Raw genomic sequence first — 16,551 nt, forward strand, 5'->3', positions numbered from 1 at the left:
GGCTTATGGCGATTGCTCAAATGGGAAAGCACTGATCTAGAAAAGAGGAGACCACCGTGGCGGGGTTTCCTAATCGGTGCCCCCTCTTCATGAGGGGTGGGGAGAGCGCTGGCCTTCCCTGGCCCCCACTTCCTGCTGGGGCAAGTCTGCTCTTCCTGGCAGTGTTCCTGGACGGGCCCTGCCTCTTCTGTCAGTCTCCTAAACGAGAATGCCACCACCTGCCACGCAGGGAGTCAGTGGGCATCCCGGGGTGAGAAAGCCAGAATCAGGCGCCTGGACCGTAGTGGATGCTCCGTAAATGCCAGGGACCTGTTTCCCGGCTGTGGTAACCGCCTTTGGAGGCGGTGTTCGGAGTCTGGCAGGGAGCCAACACTCTCCAAACCCTGCTTCTGAACCTGCCCTGCTCCAAACTCACCGGGGGGCCAGCAAGTTTGTCATAGGCCGGTCCCCCCCACCGCCCACCTCCCTCCATCCCTCAGGTGCCACACCTCCACAGACACTGGCCATTCAAGTGTGTTTTATTTATTTAGGGCAGCGTTTTAGGACACACACATCCAACCTAGGAACAGAAATATACAGCGGGAGGCTTAAATAACGTTCATACACTATGTACAGTTGCCGGCCGAGATACAAAACATATATGTACACCTTGTGCTAGCCACGTTGCCCAGGGGAGCGTGAGCCCAAGAAAACCCTGCAGCCTGGCCAGGGGGAAGGCTAGAAAAAAGCTGGTGGGCAGGCCAGGGCCCAGTTCACTTCAGGGGTCCTCTCTGAACTCCGATCTTCATGAAGCAATCCCCACCTTCCCACTCTGGCCAGGCCCTCAGGACGTTCAGAGGACTGGGTTGGGGTGTGGTGGAGAAGGGGAGATGACATAGGGAAAAAAGTCAAGAAACAGAGTGTTCCCTGCAAATTCTTTGCTGCACAAAGAGGGCAGAGTGTGCTCTGGGAGCCAGGAGGGGGGCCGGCCCAGGAAGCCTGTGGAGGGCACTGGCCAAGCCTGGGCTCCTGAACTTGACCCAGGCAGCTAGGCCAAGAGGAGAGAGAAGAGCCATTTCTTGTTTGGGATGGCACAGGGACAGCCAGGGTTTGGGCCACGCCGTGGGGAGGAGCTCACCCCTCTTGCCAGCTGACCAAGCCCACACAACTGGAGGGTAAACATACCAGGCACAGGCTCGGTTTGAACAACCAAGGGGGCTGTGCCTGCCCCTGGCCCAGAACACGAGCCCCTGTGGATGGAGGAGAGCCAAGCTAAGAGACACAGAGTGCCCGACCTCACAGCAGCTGTCTGGGCACTGGTGGCCCCAGTGCACGGGGTGACGTGAGGAAGTCCTAGATGCCCAAGCCGCACGGCCCCAGGCTGGCAGCAGGGCGGGACCACTTGGGGTGGAGGATATGCTGGGTGGAAGCGGAGGGGGAGGCTGGCCCGCTCCCCTCCACAGCTGTTTCTTCCCAGGAGCAGAAGGTGGCACCCTGACCACCTCAAAGGCTTGGGTGTGCACCCTGCCCTCTGAGCCTTGCCTCCTTCCTTGGCAGCTCCGGGTGTGCAGCTGCCCAAGCAGGAGTCAGTCAGGAGAAAAGCGGCAGCGTCGGTTCGTGCTCAGCCTGGGGTCCTGGCTGGGAGGGGTGCCTTCCATGCAGAGGACTGGCCGGTCAGCTTATCTACAGGGGCCCTGGGGCTACACTCTTCAGGCTCCATAGGGAAACTGCTCTGAGAGGTGGGCTTGGGCTGTTCAGAGATTTGGGGTGCAGGGCCTAGAGAGGACTCAATTCCCAGCCATGGTGCACAGCCGTGCTGTGGCCTGGCGTCTTCCGTGGGCTCAGAGGTAAGCAGCAGCTTGGAGAGGGGCCAGACGGGGATGGCGGCCCTCCAGCAGTCAGGCTTAGAGTCGGCGGTGCAAGCCCTGCCATTGTGCTCAGATCACAACCACTTTGTGCTTCTCACACTTAGCATGTGTGTGCCACTCGGAGAGCGGGGGCCTGCCCCTGACTACGTACCCTGGGCGTCCCTGAAAGAAGGGGTGGCGGGCGCGGGCCGCAGAGGACTTCAAGTTTCCGAGACAGTGGTCCACGCCGTGAGGTAGCTGGCACGCGCAGGCAGTGGCGGTGAGCACCTCTCGCCGGCCAGGGGGAGGCAGGACAGAGTCTGCCGGGTTTCTAAGTCAACAGCCATGCTGCCTGTCTCTCCTACGGGGGTGCAGGGTCAAAACCTTCTGTACAGATGGGAGCGATGGGGAAGGGAAGGGACTTGTGCTCACTTTGGGGGTGGTTGGAAGAGGGCGTATCTCTGCAGCGTCGGGAGCAGCCAAGGACGAGGGTGTTCTGCTACCACAGATAGGCTGTCCCGGGCTCCAGGAGACCAGTATTCCAGGGGGCATCTGTCCTGTAAACCCTGTCCTTCAGCACCTCCTCCAGCAGGGCAGCCAGGAGGGAGGAGCCTGGGTGGGGTCTTTCTTCTCCCAGCCTGGGTGGCTTCCCGGACCCTGCGCCACCAGGCCTCACCCTCCATGCTGGGGCCACCCTGCCCGGGCCGAAGAGGGTGAGGAGCCGAGAACAGGGAAACCCAGGGCCCCAAGCATCACCGTGTCCTCCGGAGAACGGAATTGGGGTTCGAGACCAGTTAAGCAACGGAAAAGCCCAGAGTGGACAGGCGGGGGGCCTCAATACTGTAAACTCACAATCCCACCGAAGTGTGGGCGGGGAGGGGGGCGGTGCGCAAACACTGATGGCACAGCAAGGACTTCCTCAGGTCTCTGAGTCCCTGCTCGCGAGAAGGAGAGAGTCCCTCTCTGGGTCTCCTTGCCCCATGTCGGTTTTAAGGCTTGAAAATGTGTCTCGGGATGACCTATCGTGGAAGCAGCTGGTGGGAAGACTGTGCTACATCTGGCTAAAGTCACCCTCCCCCAGGCAGGGTGCGCGGATGATGTCGGGAGAGGCAAGGGGGCAGGGCGTCCTCCCCACCCCAAGTCACTTCCTAGAGACACAGCCTAACACGCTGCTTCCACACGACACAGTGGGGCTCTGGACCGAGGAGGAGTGGAGGCCCACGTGTGGTGCTGTGCAGTGGCTGGCGTAAGGCTGCCCAGTCTGGGCGCCGGGGCTAGGGCGGGGAAGGCACAAAGCCTCGGGGAGCCTGGAGGCCAGGGGTGCACTGGAGGGCCACTCCCCTGCCCCAACCCTGGGGGGCAGCAATGTCGGGACTGGCCAGAGCTGCAGGGAGCCAAAGTGGGGGCTTCCCTCCTCTGCAGAGCAGATGGAGGCAGCAGTGGATGGGTTTTGGGGGACCCCTGACCCCCCCTGAATGTGGAAAGAAACTTCAAGTCAGTTTCCAGGAGGCAACAGCAACAAAAAATAAAACAATAAATTAAATAACTGGCGTATTTCTGACTGTCTCTCCCAAGGGAACCTTTCTAGTGCCCTACCCCTACCTTCGTCCTATCAGAAAACTGAGCCAGGGACTCAAGGGATGGCTGGGACCAAGGGGACTGGCTGTTGGTGGTCTTAGGGGTGAGGGTTAGCTGCAGGGGGGGCTGCCTGCCCCTGGTTTCCGTGGTTACCTGAGGACTGTCTTTGTGGGCTCAGAGGCAGGTGCAGTGGTTCACAAGTCTGGCCTGGGGGTGGGGTGCAGGGCAGGGTGGAGGCCAGCTCACCCAAGGTCATGAGGGGGGCTGGGCCCCTCCCCTCAGAGCCAGGCCCCGGGAGAAAGTAAGGCCCACCAGTGATGGGGGAGGGAGGCTGGGCCTCCTGAGAGAGACAAGAGAGGGCAATGCCCTTTGGCTTCACAGCTTAATTTCCATCCCCACTTCTCTCTCCCCAAGAGGCAGGGGAGGGTCTGTGGTGGGGTGGGGAGGGGAAGGAGTGGGGGAGGAGGAGGGGGCGGCTACACCCTCTGTCCGAGGGCAGCCAGCCCTGTCGGGCCCAGGCCACAGCTTCCCTTCCGTGCTGTCCATGCTGCCGGGCCGAGGGGCTGGGCCATCCCTCACTCCTAGGGTGGGCCAGCGGGCAAGCGCCTGGCGGTCCAGAACTTCACTGTCAGGTCACTGGGTGGAGGACAGAGAGGGGGCTGGTCAGGTCTGGAGGCAGACCCAGCTGGCTGGCCCCAAGGTAAAATATGGGCCAGATCCCCAAGCTCCCCTCCTGCGGCTAGGGAGGGCAGGCGGCGGGTGGAGGGGAGGTACTACTGGGGGAGGGCTAGGGCCCTGGGTTTCTTGTTGCATCTGCTTTGATTGGTGCAGGTGTGAAAGCCCCCCACCCCTCTGCTTTCTGCTCCCTGGCTGCTCTCTCCCGGGGGTCTGTCCCCCCGGGAGGGGGTGGGTGGGGGTGGGTGGATCAGGCAGGATGTGAAGGGAGCGTGGGGAGGACGAGTCAAATAATCTCCTACCGTGAGGAAGCAGCTCAGATCGAAGTGGAGAAAAAGATGGAGAAGGAAAGAGGGGGAGACAGAGGGAGAGAGGAGACAGGGAGGGCGAGGGCAGGGGTCAGGGCAAGGTAGTGGCGCGGCCCTTTATGGCCAGGACTCGGCGTGGAAGGCAGGGGGTGAGTCCAGGGACGTAATTCCACAACTTGACCCGGCAGTCGCTGTGGTGGGAGAGACGGGGCGAGACAGAGAGGAGAGACGGGAAGAGGCAGGAGGGGTGGAGGGAGAGAAGGGACACAGTCGGAACAAGAAGGAATAACTAGAGGCGCGTCTGAGGAACCCCCCCAGGAAAGAGGGCGAGTGGGGCATCCCTGCACGGGACCAGAGTTGGGGAGATGGCAGGGCTGCCCCACATCTGAGAAGTATCTGGCAAGGGCCATGGCATGGAGGTAGGATGGGTGGGGATGCTGTGTGTTGGGTGGGGGAGGGTGGTCATGTCCTGGCTTAGGCCCAGCACCTCGCGGCTCCCCTGCCTGGCACAGGAGGGCTTTTAGGGAGGGTGGCCATGGGCTAGGGAGAGAAAGGAGGGCACCGTAGGATTTTCTCTGTGCAGTTTACAGGGAAAACTTCAGGGCCCCTGAGCACCCCCTCCCCTGGGAGCAAGGGCAGGGCTCTGGCCCAGCACCCACCTGGAGGCCGTGAAGATGTGCTTGGAGTTGGTGCAGATGGCGTTGATGGGGCTGTCGTGGCCCTTGATCTCACCAAGGGGCGTGAAGTTGTCCACGTTCCAGACCTTGATGACACCCGCGCGGCAGGCACTCAGCAGCATGGGGCGGCCAGGGACATACGCCAGGGCACACACCCAGTCTTTGTGTGCATTGGGGATTTGCTGTGGGAGAAGAGGGGCCAGCAATGAGGAGGGAGGATCAGGGAGAAGGGTGGCCCTGGGCCCTGAGCACACAGCCAGTTGTGTTAGTGGCATGGGGTTTTCTGCAAGTCCCTCCTGCCTCACAGTCCCTGGCACCAGGCTGGACAGCAAGCACACACACACACACACACACACACACACACACACACACACCACCCTCTGTTGGCGTGTCAGGGCTCTGCCTCCTGGGCTCAGCTGCACTGAGGTCCTGCTGTGGTGGACAGCACTGCATCTTGAGAGGGCCAGACTCCAGGGACACAGGGCTACTGAGCTCCTCTTCAATCCCTGGCCGAGTGAAAGGCAGCTGCTGATGGAGTCAGAGAGGCTGAGGGGAGGTGGGGGAGGTGGCAGAAGCCTCAGGGCCCCATGCCTTGTTGGGGCAACAGTGGGAGCAGGGGGAGGAAGGCAGCCTTCAGCCCACCTGGATGAGCTCCTGATGCTCCAGGTCCCACTTCTTGATGCCGTTGTCCCGGGAGCCACTGAACAGAACGTCCCCCTGGATGGCGAGACACTCGATGCCATCATAGTGCGGGGGCTCAAAGTTGTGGGTGGGGCCCACGGTGCCGGTCACACACTCGCCTAGCTCGAACATCTGCAGAGGGGAGGGGAGATGCAGGGTGGGACCCTTGGCAGGTCAAGATTGGCTGGTCTCCAGCAGGCCAGGGCTGCCCTCAAGGACTACCGCCTCCTCTGTTGTGTGTGGCACTTCGCCCTCACAGCCATGCTACAGGTCAGAGAGTAGAACGGTCTCTCAAGAAGAGGCTGAGAAACTCAATTCCCCGACCCTCCTGTAACAGCTGAGCTTTTAAGGCCACCAGAAGGCTCCTGCACTACATCTCAGGGACAAAGATTTCTGGAGGTCACAGTCTTGACCCTTACCCTGGCATTGGGTGGGGAGACTAACCTAAATCTCTGTAGGCAGCTGGGAGACCCTGCACCTGGACACCAAATGGTCAAGAAGAAAGGAGGCGTTGGATCACCAGCTTTTTAGTTTTTAAGAAATTAAATAATGCATGGATTGAACTTTAAGTAAAAGCAAACTATGCATCTGCAATAAAACCACCCCCTCTTTGTCTTTTTTGGTGGCTTTTTCCAAGCATCTGGAGTCTGTGGGTGGTGCCCACAGTTAACAGACTCAACAGCTGAGAAGCTGAAAGGCTGGAGGTTTGAGTCCATCCAGGGATGCTTCAGAGGAAAGTGCTGTGGCTCTAATCTTGAAAAGACAGCCATTGGACACCCTCTGGCACAAAGTTCTGCCCTGAAGGGGCTCCACAGAGCAGAGTTACTGGCTTTCGGCCAGGCTCACACGGCTCAGGAAGGCACAGTCGGAGCAAAGCAGATGGCTGCTAATCTTATGCTCCAGTTTGGCCTCCATGCACAGCACTGCAATACCTGAACCACAATCCAGCCAGTGGGCTGCCTGGAATTTACTTGACTGTTTTTCTAACTTTAGACATTTGGGGGTGTCCCTAAGTCTTCCTCATAAACAAGTAACCCTATGATCTATAGCTTTCTGGTCTTCTCTAGAGGGATTTCTCTGCTATCAATTCCAAGTCTCACTGATGTTCATGAGTACATCCAGGACAACAGAAGGAAGTGGGGAGCAGTGTGGGAAGGAAGCCTGGAGCGGAGGGTGGCCACAGGTACCTTCACGTAGTGGTCCTTGGAGCCGGTCACCACGAGGTCATGGTGGCTGGGCGTCTGGCTGACTGTGAGGCACATGACTGGGCCAATGTGGCCTGTCAGCTTGCCGATGGGCTGGAACCTGCCATGGGAAGAAGCCCAGTCACAAGCCTGTGGGTCACAGGGACCCTGGGTTGGGGTGAAAGAACAAACAGGATACTCTCTCCTCCCGTCAAGGTAAGATCAAGAATGCAGCATGAACCTCCCGGTACCCCAGAAGCACATGCCCAGCAGCGTGGAGAAGAGGAGGATACCCCAGAAGCACATGCCCAGCAGCGTGGAGAAGAGGAGGATGCAGGAGCAGGTGATGTGCTAGCCAGCTCAGGTGGGCACTACAAGCTGAGACCCACACCACTGCCCTTCCCGCTCACTAACCTGCTGAGCTCCCAGATGCGGACGGCATTTCCCGAGGCGGCGTAGAGCATGGTGCCCGTGGGGCTGAGGGCAATCTGGTTGATCTGGTGCTCCCCCTGAGCACTGGTGATGGCGCGGGTGGACGTGGCAGCACACGCATCACCCGAGATTACCTGGCCTGAGGACCTGCCCAGGAGGGAGAGGCAACGCCAGAGAGTAAGACAGGTCATCCACATGGGACAGGAAACAAACACCCCCCCACCTGGCATGGTCAACTGAGTTTCAACAGGGGTGCTAAGTAGACTTGAGAGAGAAACAGTGCCTTCAAGAAACGGTTTGGGGAGCAACCAGATTTCTATATAGGAACCCTGGTGGCAAAGTGGGTTACGAGTCAGGCTGCCAACCACGAGGTTGGCAGTTTGAACCCACCAGCCACTTTGCGGGACCAAAATGAAGACGTCTGTCCCCATAAAGATTGACCACCTCAGAACCCCACCGGAGCAGCTCTCTTCTGTCCCAAAGTGTCACAATGGGTCAGACTCGGCTCCACACAGTGAGTTGGGGTCTTGTTTGAAAAATAAGGGGGCTGAAACTCCGATTTCACGTCATACATAAAAACCAGCCCAATACCTTTGTGTAAGAGTGGAAACCATTACATTTCTGGATCAAGACAGAGGGGCAATGCTTCAGGACTCAACTGGAGGCAACCCACGCTGTGACCTGACACCAAAAGCATGAGCAACAGAAGACAAAAATCAATGAACCGGGCTTCAGATTTAAAGACGGGCCAGGCGCTGAAGGGCTGCGCTGGGAAGGTGAGGCGGTCAACCGACAGAGTAAAACTCAAACACACAAACTCTCTGCTACTGCGTCAACACTGGCTCATGGCCACCCTAGAGGGAGGGCACCACTGCCTCCATGAGTTTCCAAGACTGTCACTGTGTCCGGGGGTAGAAAGCCTCGTCTTTCTCTCTTGAATTGCCAACCAGCGTATCACAGTCCAACAAGTAATCACTACACCCCAAGGTCTCCTTGAGCTATGAAGTAGAAGAAAACTTTTGGGGCCCACCTCTCTGTCTGTAGCCGGTATATAGAAAGAATTGCTACAACTCAATAACAAAAGGCCAAATTAGCCAACTCCCCCCAAAACATGAGCAAAGAATTTAAGGGCTATTTCACCAAAGAAGATAAACAAATGGTCAGTAAGCAGACGAAATGTTCAGGGCCACTCCACACTCACTGCCATCGAGTCAGTGCCAACTCATAGCAACCTTATAGCAGGAATGTCATTTCACCTTTGGGAGAAAGCTCATCAAAACCAATATAACGTACCACTGCGGCCCTACTAGGGTGACTGATAAAAAGATAAATCATAACAAGTGTTGGAGAGACTGTGGAGAAACAAGAACCCTCGTGCATTGCTGGTGTGAACGCACAATGGCATGTAGCTGCTTTGGAAAACAGTTCAGCAGTGCCTGGAACAGCTAAACAAAGGATTACCCAGCAATTCCACTCCTCGGTGCAGACCCCCAAAGACCCGAAAACATGGGCTCCCACAGGCCTGCACACCACTGCTTAGTGCAGAGTGGTCCTGACAGCCAACCAGTGGAGACAGCACACGTGTCTATCAACAGATGAAGGAATGAGCAAACGGTGGCCCGTGCACGAGGGAGCCCTGGGGCACAGGGGGTAAGTGTTGGGTTGCCCACTGAAAAGATCAGCAGTTCAAACCCACCAGCTGCTCTTCGGGAGCAAAGATGAGGCAGTCTGCATCTGCAAAGAGGGATGGCTTTGGAAACCCATGGTGCAACTCCAACGGCAGCACCCCTGAGTTGTACTGGACTCAGGGCAGGGTAGGTACATACGAGGAGGTACCTCCCCCCAGAAAAATGGAATTTTTGCCTCCAAAGCTATGTATTTACTTTTTTAAAAAAAACAAGTTTATCACCTTCAAAACACTCTCCATTACACTTAATACTTTTGTCAAATCTGCTATTCCATTCTTGGAAACAGTTTTCAAACTCATCTATTTGGATAACTGAAGCATCTTCCTCTTTTGCCTCACCTCTTCTACTGCATCAAGTCGCTGTCCTTTCATGTCCCTCTTCATTCATGGAAACAAAAAGAAGTTGCACGGCAGAAGTTCAGGTGAGTCAGGCGCATGAGGCAAGAGGCATGCTGTCTTTAGTCAGAAAACTGGCGCACTGAGGTGGCTGTTGAACAGATGCATTGTCATGGTGACATAACCGTCCCCCGTCTGCCACAAATCAGGCCTTTTGGTCACACACTCTTATGCAATCTTCAGAATATCTAAATAGAAAGTTTGATTAACAGTCTGACCTGGTGGAATGAACTCCAAATGCACCATCTGCCTCATATCAAAACACAAATGAGCATCGTCTTGATCCTTGATTCCACTTGATGAGCTTTTTTTGGGTGATATGTGGCATCTTCCACTGGCTTGATTGAAAATAGTCTGGGTCACTTTGGAGCTGTTCTTTCAAAGCACGGCATGTTTCCACTCGATGCATTTCTTTCGTGCTCGGTCAGAACCCGAGGCACACATTTCGCAGTGACCCTTCTCCTGTCCAAATCTTCCGTTAACATTCGCTGAACCAAGATAACCTCCCCATCCAGAAAACTTCCCCATGGCTTCAATGGTCCGTCATCAATGGTCTTTGAGCACAAATGCATGCATTTGTCAACATTTTCTTCCCTTTGGGAAGTTGGCAGACGTCTGGAATGAGGTTTGTTATCAATCGACATTTCACCTTTTTTGAAAGGAGAAAATCACTCATATACTTGAGTTTTTCCCAGGGCGCTGTCCTTGTAAGCTGTGTTCAACATCACACCAGTTTCTGTGGCATTTTTCCCAAGCAGGAAACAAAATTTCTCAGCTGCACACTGATAATGTTAAATTGTCCATCACAAAAAAAGGGGGCTGAGTGAACCTGCTTTTGCAAAAAATTTCGCTGTGAACATAGAGCACCTTCCCAGGCGATGCCACTGGGTGCACTAACTCAGACTGAGTTGCTTGATGCTTGCTTAGTGGGAAAAAATGCGTACCAAGAAAGCTCCGCCCAAAGGAGCTTTCCCCCCCATTTTTTGGCAGGGGTGTATCCCCTCGTGGGGGGAGCATCAAAAGTTACTAGGAAAACAGAAAAGATAATAGAATCCCCTCACGAATTTTCTAAAACCCCCCAAAAAACAAACTCACTGCTATCACTCAATGCTGACTCGGAGCGCCCTATAGGACAGGGTAGAACTGGCCCTGTGGGTTTCAGAGACGGTAACTGTTTACGGAAGTAGAAAGGTCCACACTCTTCTCCAGCAGAGCGCCTGGTGGTTTCAAACTGCTGACCTTGTAGATCACAGCCCAATGCATAACCACTTTGCCTCCAAAGCGTCCTCAAAGATATATACAATGGGATGTTACATAATCGTAAAAAGAAATGAGCATACATATTACACCATGGATGAGCCTGGAAAACATTATACTGGCTGAGGTAAGTCAGATACACAGGGACCAATCCTGTTCGATCTCACTATGGAATATCTAGAAGAGGCAAATGCAGAGACCAAAGCGTGTGCATCCATGGCTACCAGGAGCCGAGAGCCAGGGAATAGAGACGTCTTGCTTAAGGGGTACTGAGCTTCTGTTAAGAGCCATGAAAATATGTGGAAACAATCAGTGGGGAGGGTTGTACAGCACAGTCAATGTAAGTCATGTCCCTGAATCAGACACTGAGACACGGTTGAGCTGGCCGTTTGGATAAATATTTTACCAGGCCTCATCAGTCACTTCTTCCAGAAGCATTCTCTGACTGGCAGAGAGAGGCGACAGCTTCTACAAGTTTCTGGTCCGCCAAGGAGAGAGCGCTAGTCCATCCCTAGCAGAAGTCACAAGTCTCTCTATCTGTCCTATCAGCCAGCTCTGCCACGGTGTGCAAAGGCAGGAAGACCAAGGCTGAGGTTAAGTCTAGATCTTGTTTGCAGAGATCACTGGATCTCTCTGAGTCTCAGTTTTCCTCATCTGTACAAAGAAAGAGGTGATAATACCAATTCTGTCAGTCTCTTCTCGACAGGTCAAATTACACAGCAGTTTGCAGCTGACAGTGTCAACATCCACATGCTGTTTGCTAAGGAGCAGCTCTACCTTGCAGGGACTTTTCTTGGTTCTGTTTCCCACCTGTCTGCATGGCCAGGCATTCGAACCCTGTCTGAAGGACTCACTGATGTGGGCAGGAGGTCAACACAGCTTTGGGGTCCAGGTCCCTGAGGGCTCACCCTGTGGCCCCAGCTTCTCTCTCAGACTCATCTGGCAACACCCAGAACATCTCAGGGGGTAGGGTCGGGGGACCCAGATGCAGGAGACCAAAGGGATGCAGGGGTCCAGGTAGGCCAAAGGAGCAGTCCAAGCTGCCGCCTCAGAGACTGTCCCCATCTCACCTGGTCCCACCATGACCAGCAAACCCAGCACCTGTGTGGGGCTCTGTGTCAGCGGGGCTGTGCTATGCTCTGTGGAAGCTTGGCATACACCCCCTCTGCTGGAGCCACCGCTGCGTGCCAGGCAGCGCGTACCAGGCAGGCGGCGCACTTACGTGAGGGTGCGGATGCACTTGGCTGAGTCCCGGATGTCCCACACCTTGATGTAGGAGGTGGACACGGAGAACACAAGGCCCGAGTGGCTGCAGTACTTGATAGACACCACATTGTTGGGGTGACCCTTGAGCGCCACGATCTCCTGCCCCGTGACCAAGTTCCACATCTTACAGCTGCGATCTGCAAGGTTCAGGGAGGGGAGCGACGTCAGCCACCAGGAGGGCAGGCCAGGGGGTGATGCTGAGGGGCTCTTGGCAGGAGGAAAAAGCATGACCCCAGCAGGGAGGCCCTTTCTCAAGCAAACTACACACACCGACATTCTGCGAGCGCTGCCGATGTCCTGTGCTGAGACTAGAACCCCTAAGTCTTTGGCCCCAGGGCTGACGAGATGAACACCCAAGTAGCAAGGACATCTAAGGAAAAACTTGGGAGTCCATCAGCTATGCCCCTGCCCACCCTGGGCAGAGACCCTTGTGGGTCTATCCACACGCCGACCGCACACTTGCTCTTGCTGCTGAGCTGAGGACGGTCTTTTCCTGCGTGTGTTGTTTCTGGGAGGAAGCGGTGGATGGAGCTTCCAGGGTCCGTAATGGGGTGGGGGTGCGGGGAGCACAGCTCAGTCACGAGGGCAAAACCACCAGGTGGAGAACAAGCAGGCCCCCACCCCCATGTTCCACTCGAAGTTTGTGTCTTCATATCTTCACAGCCCATTTTGGGGACAAGGAGCCATGGGGTGAGGGGCCTGGACCACCCTCCTCCCAGGCTGGCCTCAACCCACCCACCTTTGGAGCCAGTGAACAGCAGCTCGTCAGTGGCATCCAGGCAGAGGATGGGCTTGGTGTGGCCCTCGGCCATGGAGACGCACTGCAGAGGGGCTGTCCGCGCACCCTTGGCTCCTCCAACGGGGGTGATGGTGCCCCTTCACGGGAGAAAGGAGAGAGAAAGGAGAGAGAGTGCCGTCAGCCGGGTCCAGCGAGGAGCACCTGGGTGGAGGGCGGGGCAGAGGGGGGACTAGGGACCAGCTCCACCCAGCATTGAGAGCTAGAGCCAGGCTGCACGGGGCGGGAGAGTCCATCGTGGTCCTGAATGCTTCCAGGGCACCAGCCCTGAGCCAGGCACAACACACCCTGCCTACAGCAGGTTCTTATCTCTGGCCTGCCTGACCTAGGTCCTAGGCCAGAGAGACTCCCCAGGCCCCCATCCAGCTGGCCATTGCATGCTGCCTCAGTGAAACAGAGAGGAGGCCCAGGCTGAGAGGGCTCATTCTAGTGCACACACCTGCCAGGGGCTGCCGTTCGAGCTCCCAGACACAGCCTCACACCCCTACCCTGGGGTCGCCTTTGGATCAGCAACGGTGGACCCAGAAGTGCCATTTACAATGGGGTGAGTCTCCACAGCTTTGTGTTACAGTGGGTTGGGCCTCCCTGGGGACGGGCCGAGCCTGCTGGAGGGCCCAGATGAAGTCTGGTTCTCAGTGAGGGCCTTGTGGGCTGAGACCCTGACTGGTTCCGTTACACTCCAGGGCATGTCCACAGAAAAGGCTACCCCCCTGGCGGTCACACTGTGCCCACGGGGGTGTGATGTACTTAGCGTCCAGCCCATCATGCTCTCGCTCAGCCCCCACTTCCAACCAGGTTCCCCAAGAGGACAGCAGTGGCCAGGCAGGCAGAAGGAGCCTCGGCTTTGAATCACCCCCAAACCACCCCAGGTCCTCACTGGTGACACCAGTTTGGCTCCAGCCGTGTGGCGGAAAGGAGCCCTGGGACACAGGGGGTTACGAGTTAGGAGACTAACCACAAAGTCAGCAGTTCGAAACCACCAGCCGCACCATGGGAGAAAGACGAGGCTCTCTGCTCCCGTGAGAGCGACAGTCTCAGAAGCCCCCAGGGGCAGCTCTACCTGTTGGACAGGGTTGCTCTGAGTCTGAACCGACTCTGTGGCAGGGGGTGTCTGAGAAGAAGCCTGCCTGGATGAGAGCGGGCCAGCTGACTAGCAGCCCATGGGCCCCGAAGGAGACCATCATCATAAACGCCTGCTCCAGGGCCTTGGGGGAGGTGGGCAGAGTACAACGCCAGCCCCATAATGGCCTTTTGCTGGTCAGAGGCTCTGGCCAGGACCTGGGACGTACCCCACCCCCTTTACGGGAGGTGGGAGGGGCTGGGTAGGTTGGGGAGGCCTCCGGGTTGGCCATCCCATAAGCTGGGTGTGGAGACAGAAGGGCCTACCAGACGTCCCGATTTTTAACAATTTTCCCCACGTCCCACAGCGTTTTTAAAAAGTCCCGATTTTTGGAAAGAATGCACGACAAGCTAGGGTATATGGTTTTCGGCTGCCATGTGGCTATTTCGGCAGGATATGAGTTTTATCAATGGTGTCCCGCTGGTGTCTGCTTTACCAATGTTAAATCTGGTCACCTTAGCCTACACACCTGCGTGTCCAAAGGTGTGAGCAGGGGCACTTCCTCCCCCAGCAGCCCTGGCTGAATCCCAGCCTAGGAGGTCCCCTAGTGGTGCTACTCGAGCAGGACATGCAGACCCTAATCAATACCACCGTGCCCCCTCAGAAGGGTGGGCAGTGCGGGGGGCCCTGTTTCCCGCCCCCCTACCCCTCCCCACCAGGCGATTCTCCAGTCCACCAGGCTTCTCATGCATCGCCCTTCCCAACCCAGGCGGCGCGGTGGTGGCTGCAGCGGTGGCGGTGGTGGCAGAAACAACAATGGAGGCCCAGGGCCTGTGACAAGCAACTTCGCCCCCGCCCCCCTCCCCCAGCTCCAGCGAGGGCCTGGCTGTGAGAGGCCATGCAGCAGCCTTGAGAGGGAGTGACGGGCGGAGCCGAGAGAGGGGTGGGCAGCATGCTGGGGCGAGGGGTGCAGGCAGGGGCAGGGGCTGCAGACAGAGCCTGAGAAAGGCTCAGAGGGAGAGGGGAGAGAGCTGGGGAGCAAACACGAGACATTCTGTGTGTACCTCAGGACCTCCGACAAAGAGGAGTCGCTGTCATCAGACCTGGCAAGGGCAGAAAATTAGCTGGATTAGGGGAGAGGGGGCGGGAGGCACACGGGGCGCAGAGGCGGCAGCAGCATCAGGTCAGAGGGCAGGTTATATTCTTCGAGGGCAGCGGAGTGAGGTGGAGGGATAGGGTGCTGGGAGAGCTGGAGGGAGGTGGGGCGGGCTGGCTTAGGAGCTGGGAGACTCCTTCAGTGTGGAGCGGGCCCCCAGGGGTTCCTCAGCCACCAGGGGAGAGTCAAGAGGGGATGTGGGGGGGACACAGAGCTGGCCCCACACTCTGGAAGAGATCGTTCCTGGGCTGTCTGCTGGTTCCGAGCTCCCTGGCTGCCCTCCCGCATAAGACGGGCCCCTGCTCCAGCGCCGAGAGGCTCCTAGCTGTCCACGGCCAAGGAAGCATGCCTGCTTCAGTCCCTCCCAGAGAGCTCGATTTGTCCAGCGGGGGCCTGATGCACTGAGCCCACAGCCCCCTTGAGTATGTCTGGATGCTGGGCCCATACCCATGGGGAGGGGCGGCACTGTCCCATCTGGCCTGGCCCCTGCAGGACTTCTGCAAGACCACTAGGCAGGGACAGACAGAGTCCCAATCCAGCCACAAAGGTGGCAGGCACCCTGGGTGAGGATGGGCCAGGCTCAGCCCACCCTCCCATGGGATCCCGAGCTGAAGCAGGCCTGGCGTGCTGGTGCATGGCCAGCATTCACTGAGCACTGTTCCATCCAGAGAGGGGCTTTCGGGGGCTGGTGCCCGGCACGGGGGTAGTTCCGAAACCCTTTCGAGCCTGGGTTCTTTTGAAGGACACGGCAGCAGCACACCAGAGCCGGGGGCCAAGAGATTTTAGGGGCATTCTGGGCCCTCCCAGTGGGCGTGGGGGAATGCATTATTCAGTGCAGAGGGGTCTGAGAGGTTGGGAGTATCTAGCCACTTGGGGGAGCAGAGAGGAAGGCATGAAGAGCGGGGTTCCTCCACTTTTCCACTGCAGGAAGACAATGCCGGTGGGCAGCACCAGCCCCGGGTCTGGTACCTGCTTGGTCACTTGGTAGGAAGGTCCCCAGGCAACACGCTGCCCACCATGAGCCTTCTTGACTTGTATTTACACTAGGTGGGACCCCACTGTCTCCTGGGCAGTTACAGCTCAGGGCAGCGGGGTGGGCGGTGTATAGGCGCCCTGGCACAAAGCAGTGCTGTTTGTAACCGGGGTTTTACAACCTGAGTTGCAGATCTGGCTGAGCTGAACCTGCTCAGTGAAGGAGCATCTCCCTGCAGGGAAGCTCACTGAGGCCAGTGTGGGCTTGGTGAGCATTTATGGCGGGGGGGGGGGGGGGGTAGAGCAGTGGGTGGAGCCGAAGGAAGAGGCTTCAGAGACCCCAATGAATCACCAGAGGGCGACTGAAAGGGAAGTCCTGAGGGAAATCCTCTTGGGCCTGACCTGCATGGCCGTCAACATCAGGCTGTCCTGTCCCAACACCCTGTGGCTCCCTACTTGTCCTCTCAAGCTCCCAACATGTCCTGGGAATGGGAAGAGTCCAGTCAGGACAGAAGGGGCGGGGGTGCCAGCCAGGAGGGTGCTGTGCCTCTCTGCTCAGAGGGCCCCACCAGCATGGCTGGTTCATGCCCGCCCCATCAC

At 57.3% G+C, this 16,551-nt stretch overlaps 1 protein-coding gene across 3 annotated transcripts in view; it reads right to left on the minus strand.

Moving 5' to 3' along the window:
* Positions 1-506: 506 nt before the first annotated feature.
* Positions 507-16,551, minus strand: part of KIF21B (kinesin family member 21B) — a 53,460-nt gene continuing 37,415 nt past the window's right edge. For 2 of the 3 annotated variants that reach the window (XM_075528808.1, XM_075528807.1), the window contains 8 exons: positions 14,888-14,926; positions 12,707-12,843; positions 11,924-12,104; positions 7,344-7,508; positions 6,933-7,050; positions 5,707-5,877; positions 5,047-5,246; positions 507-4,040 (listed from right to left, as the gene is read on the minus strand). In XM_075528808.1, coding sequence (XP_075384923.1) covers positions 3,986-4,040; positions 5,047-5,246; positions 5,707-5,877; positions 6,933-7,050; positions 7,344-7,508; positions 11,924-12,104; positions 12,707-12,843; positions 14,888-14,926 — 1,066 coding nt within the window. In that variant the 3' untranslated portion in view covers positions 507-3,985. The remainder of the gene's footprint in view (positions 4,041-5,046; positions 5,247-5,706; positions 5,878-6,932; positions 7,051-7,343; positions 7,509-11,923; positions 12,105-12,706; positions 12,844-14,887; positions 14,927-16,551) is intronic. The other variant, XM_075528809.1, reaches the window with a different exon arrangement.

Source organism: Tenrec ecaudatus, chromosome 1 (genome assembly GCF_050624435.1).
Source record: "Tenrec ecaudatus isolate mTenEca1 chromosome 1, mTenEca1.hap1, whole genome shotgun sequence".
Lineage (NCBI taxonomy): Eukaryota > Metazoa > Chordata > Mammalia > Afrosoricida > Tenrecidae > Tenrec > Tenrec ecaudatus.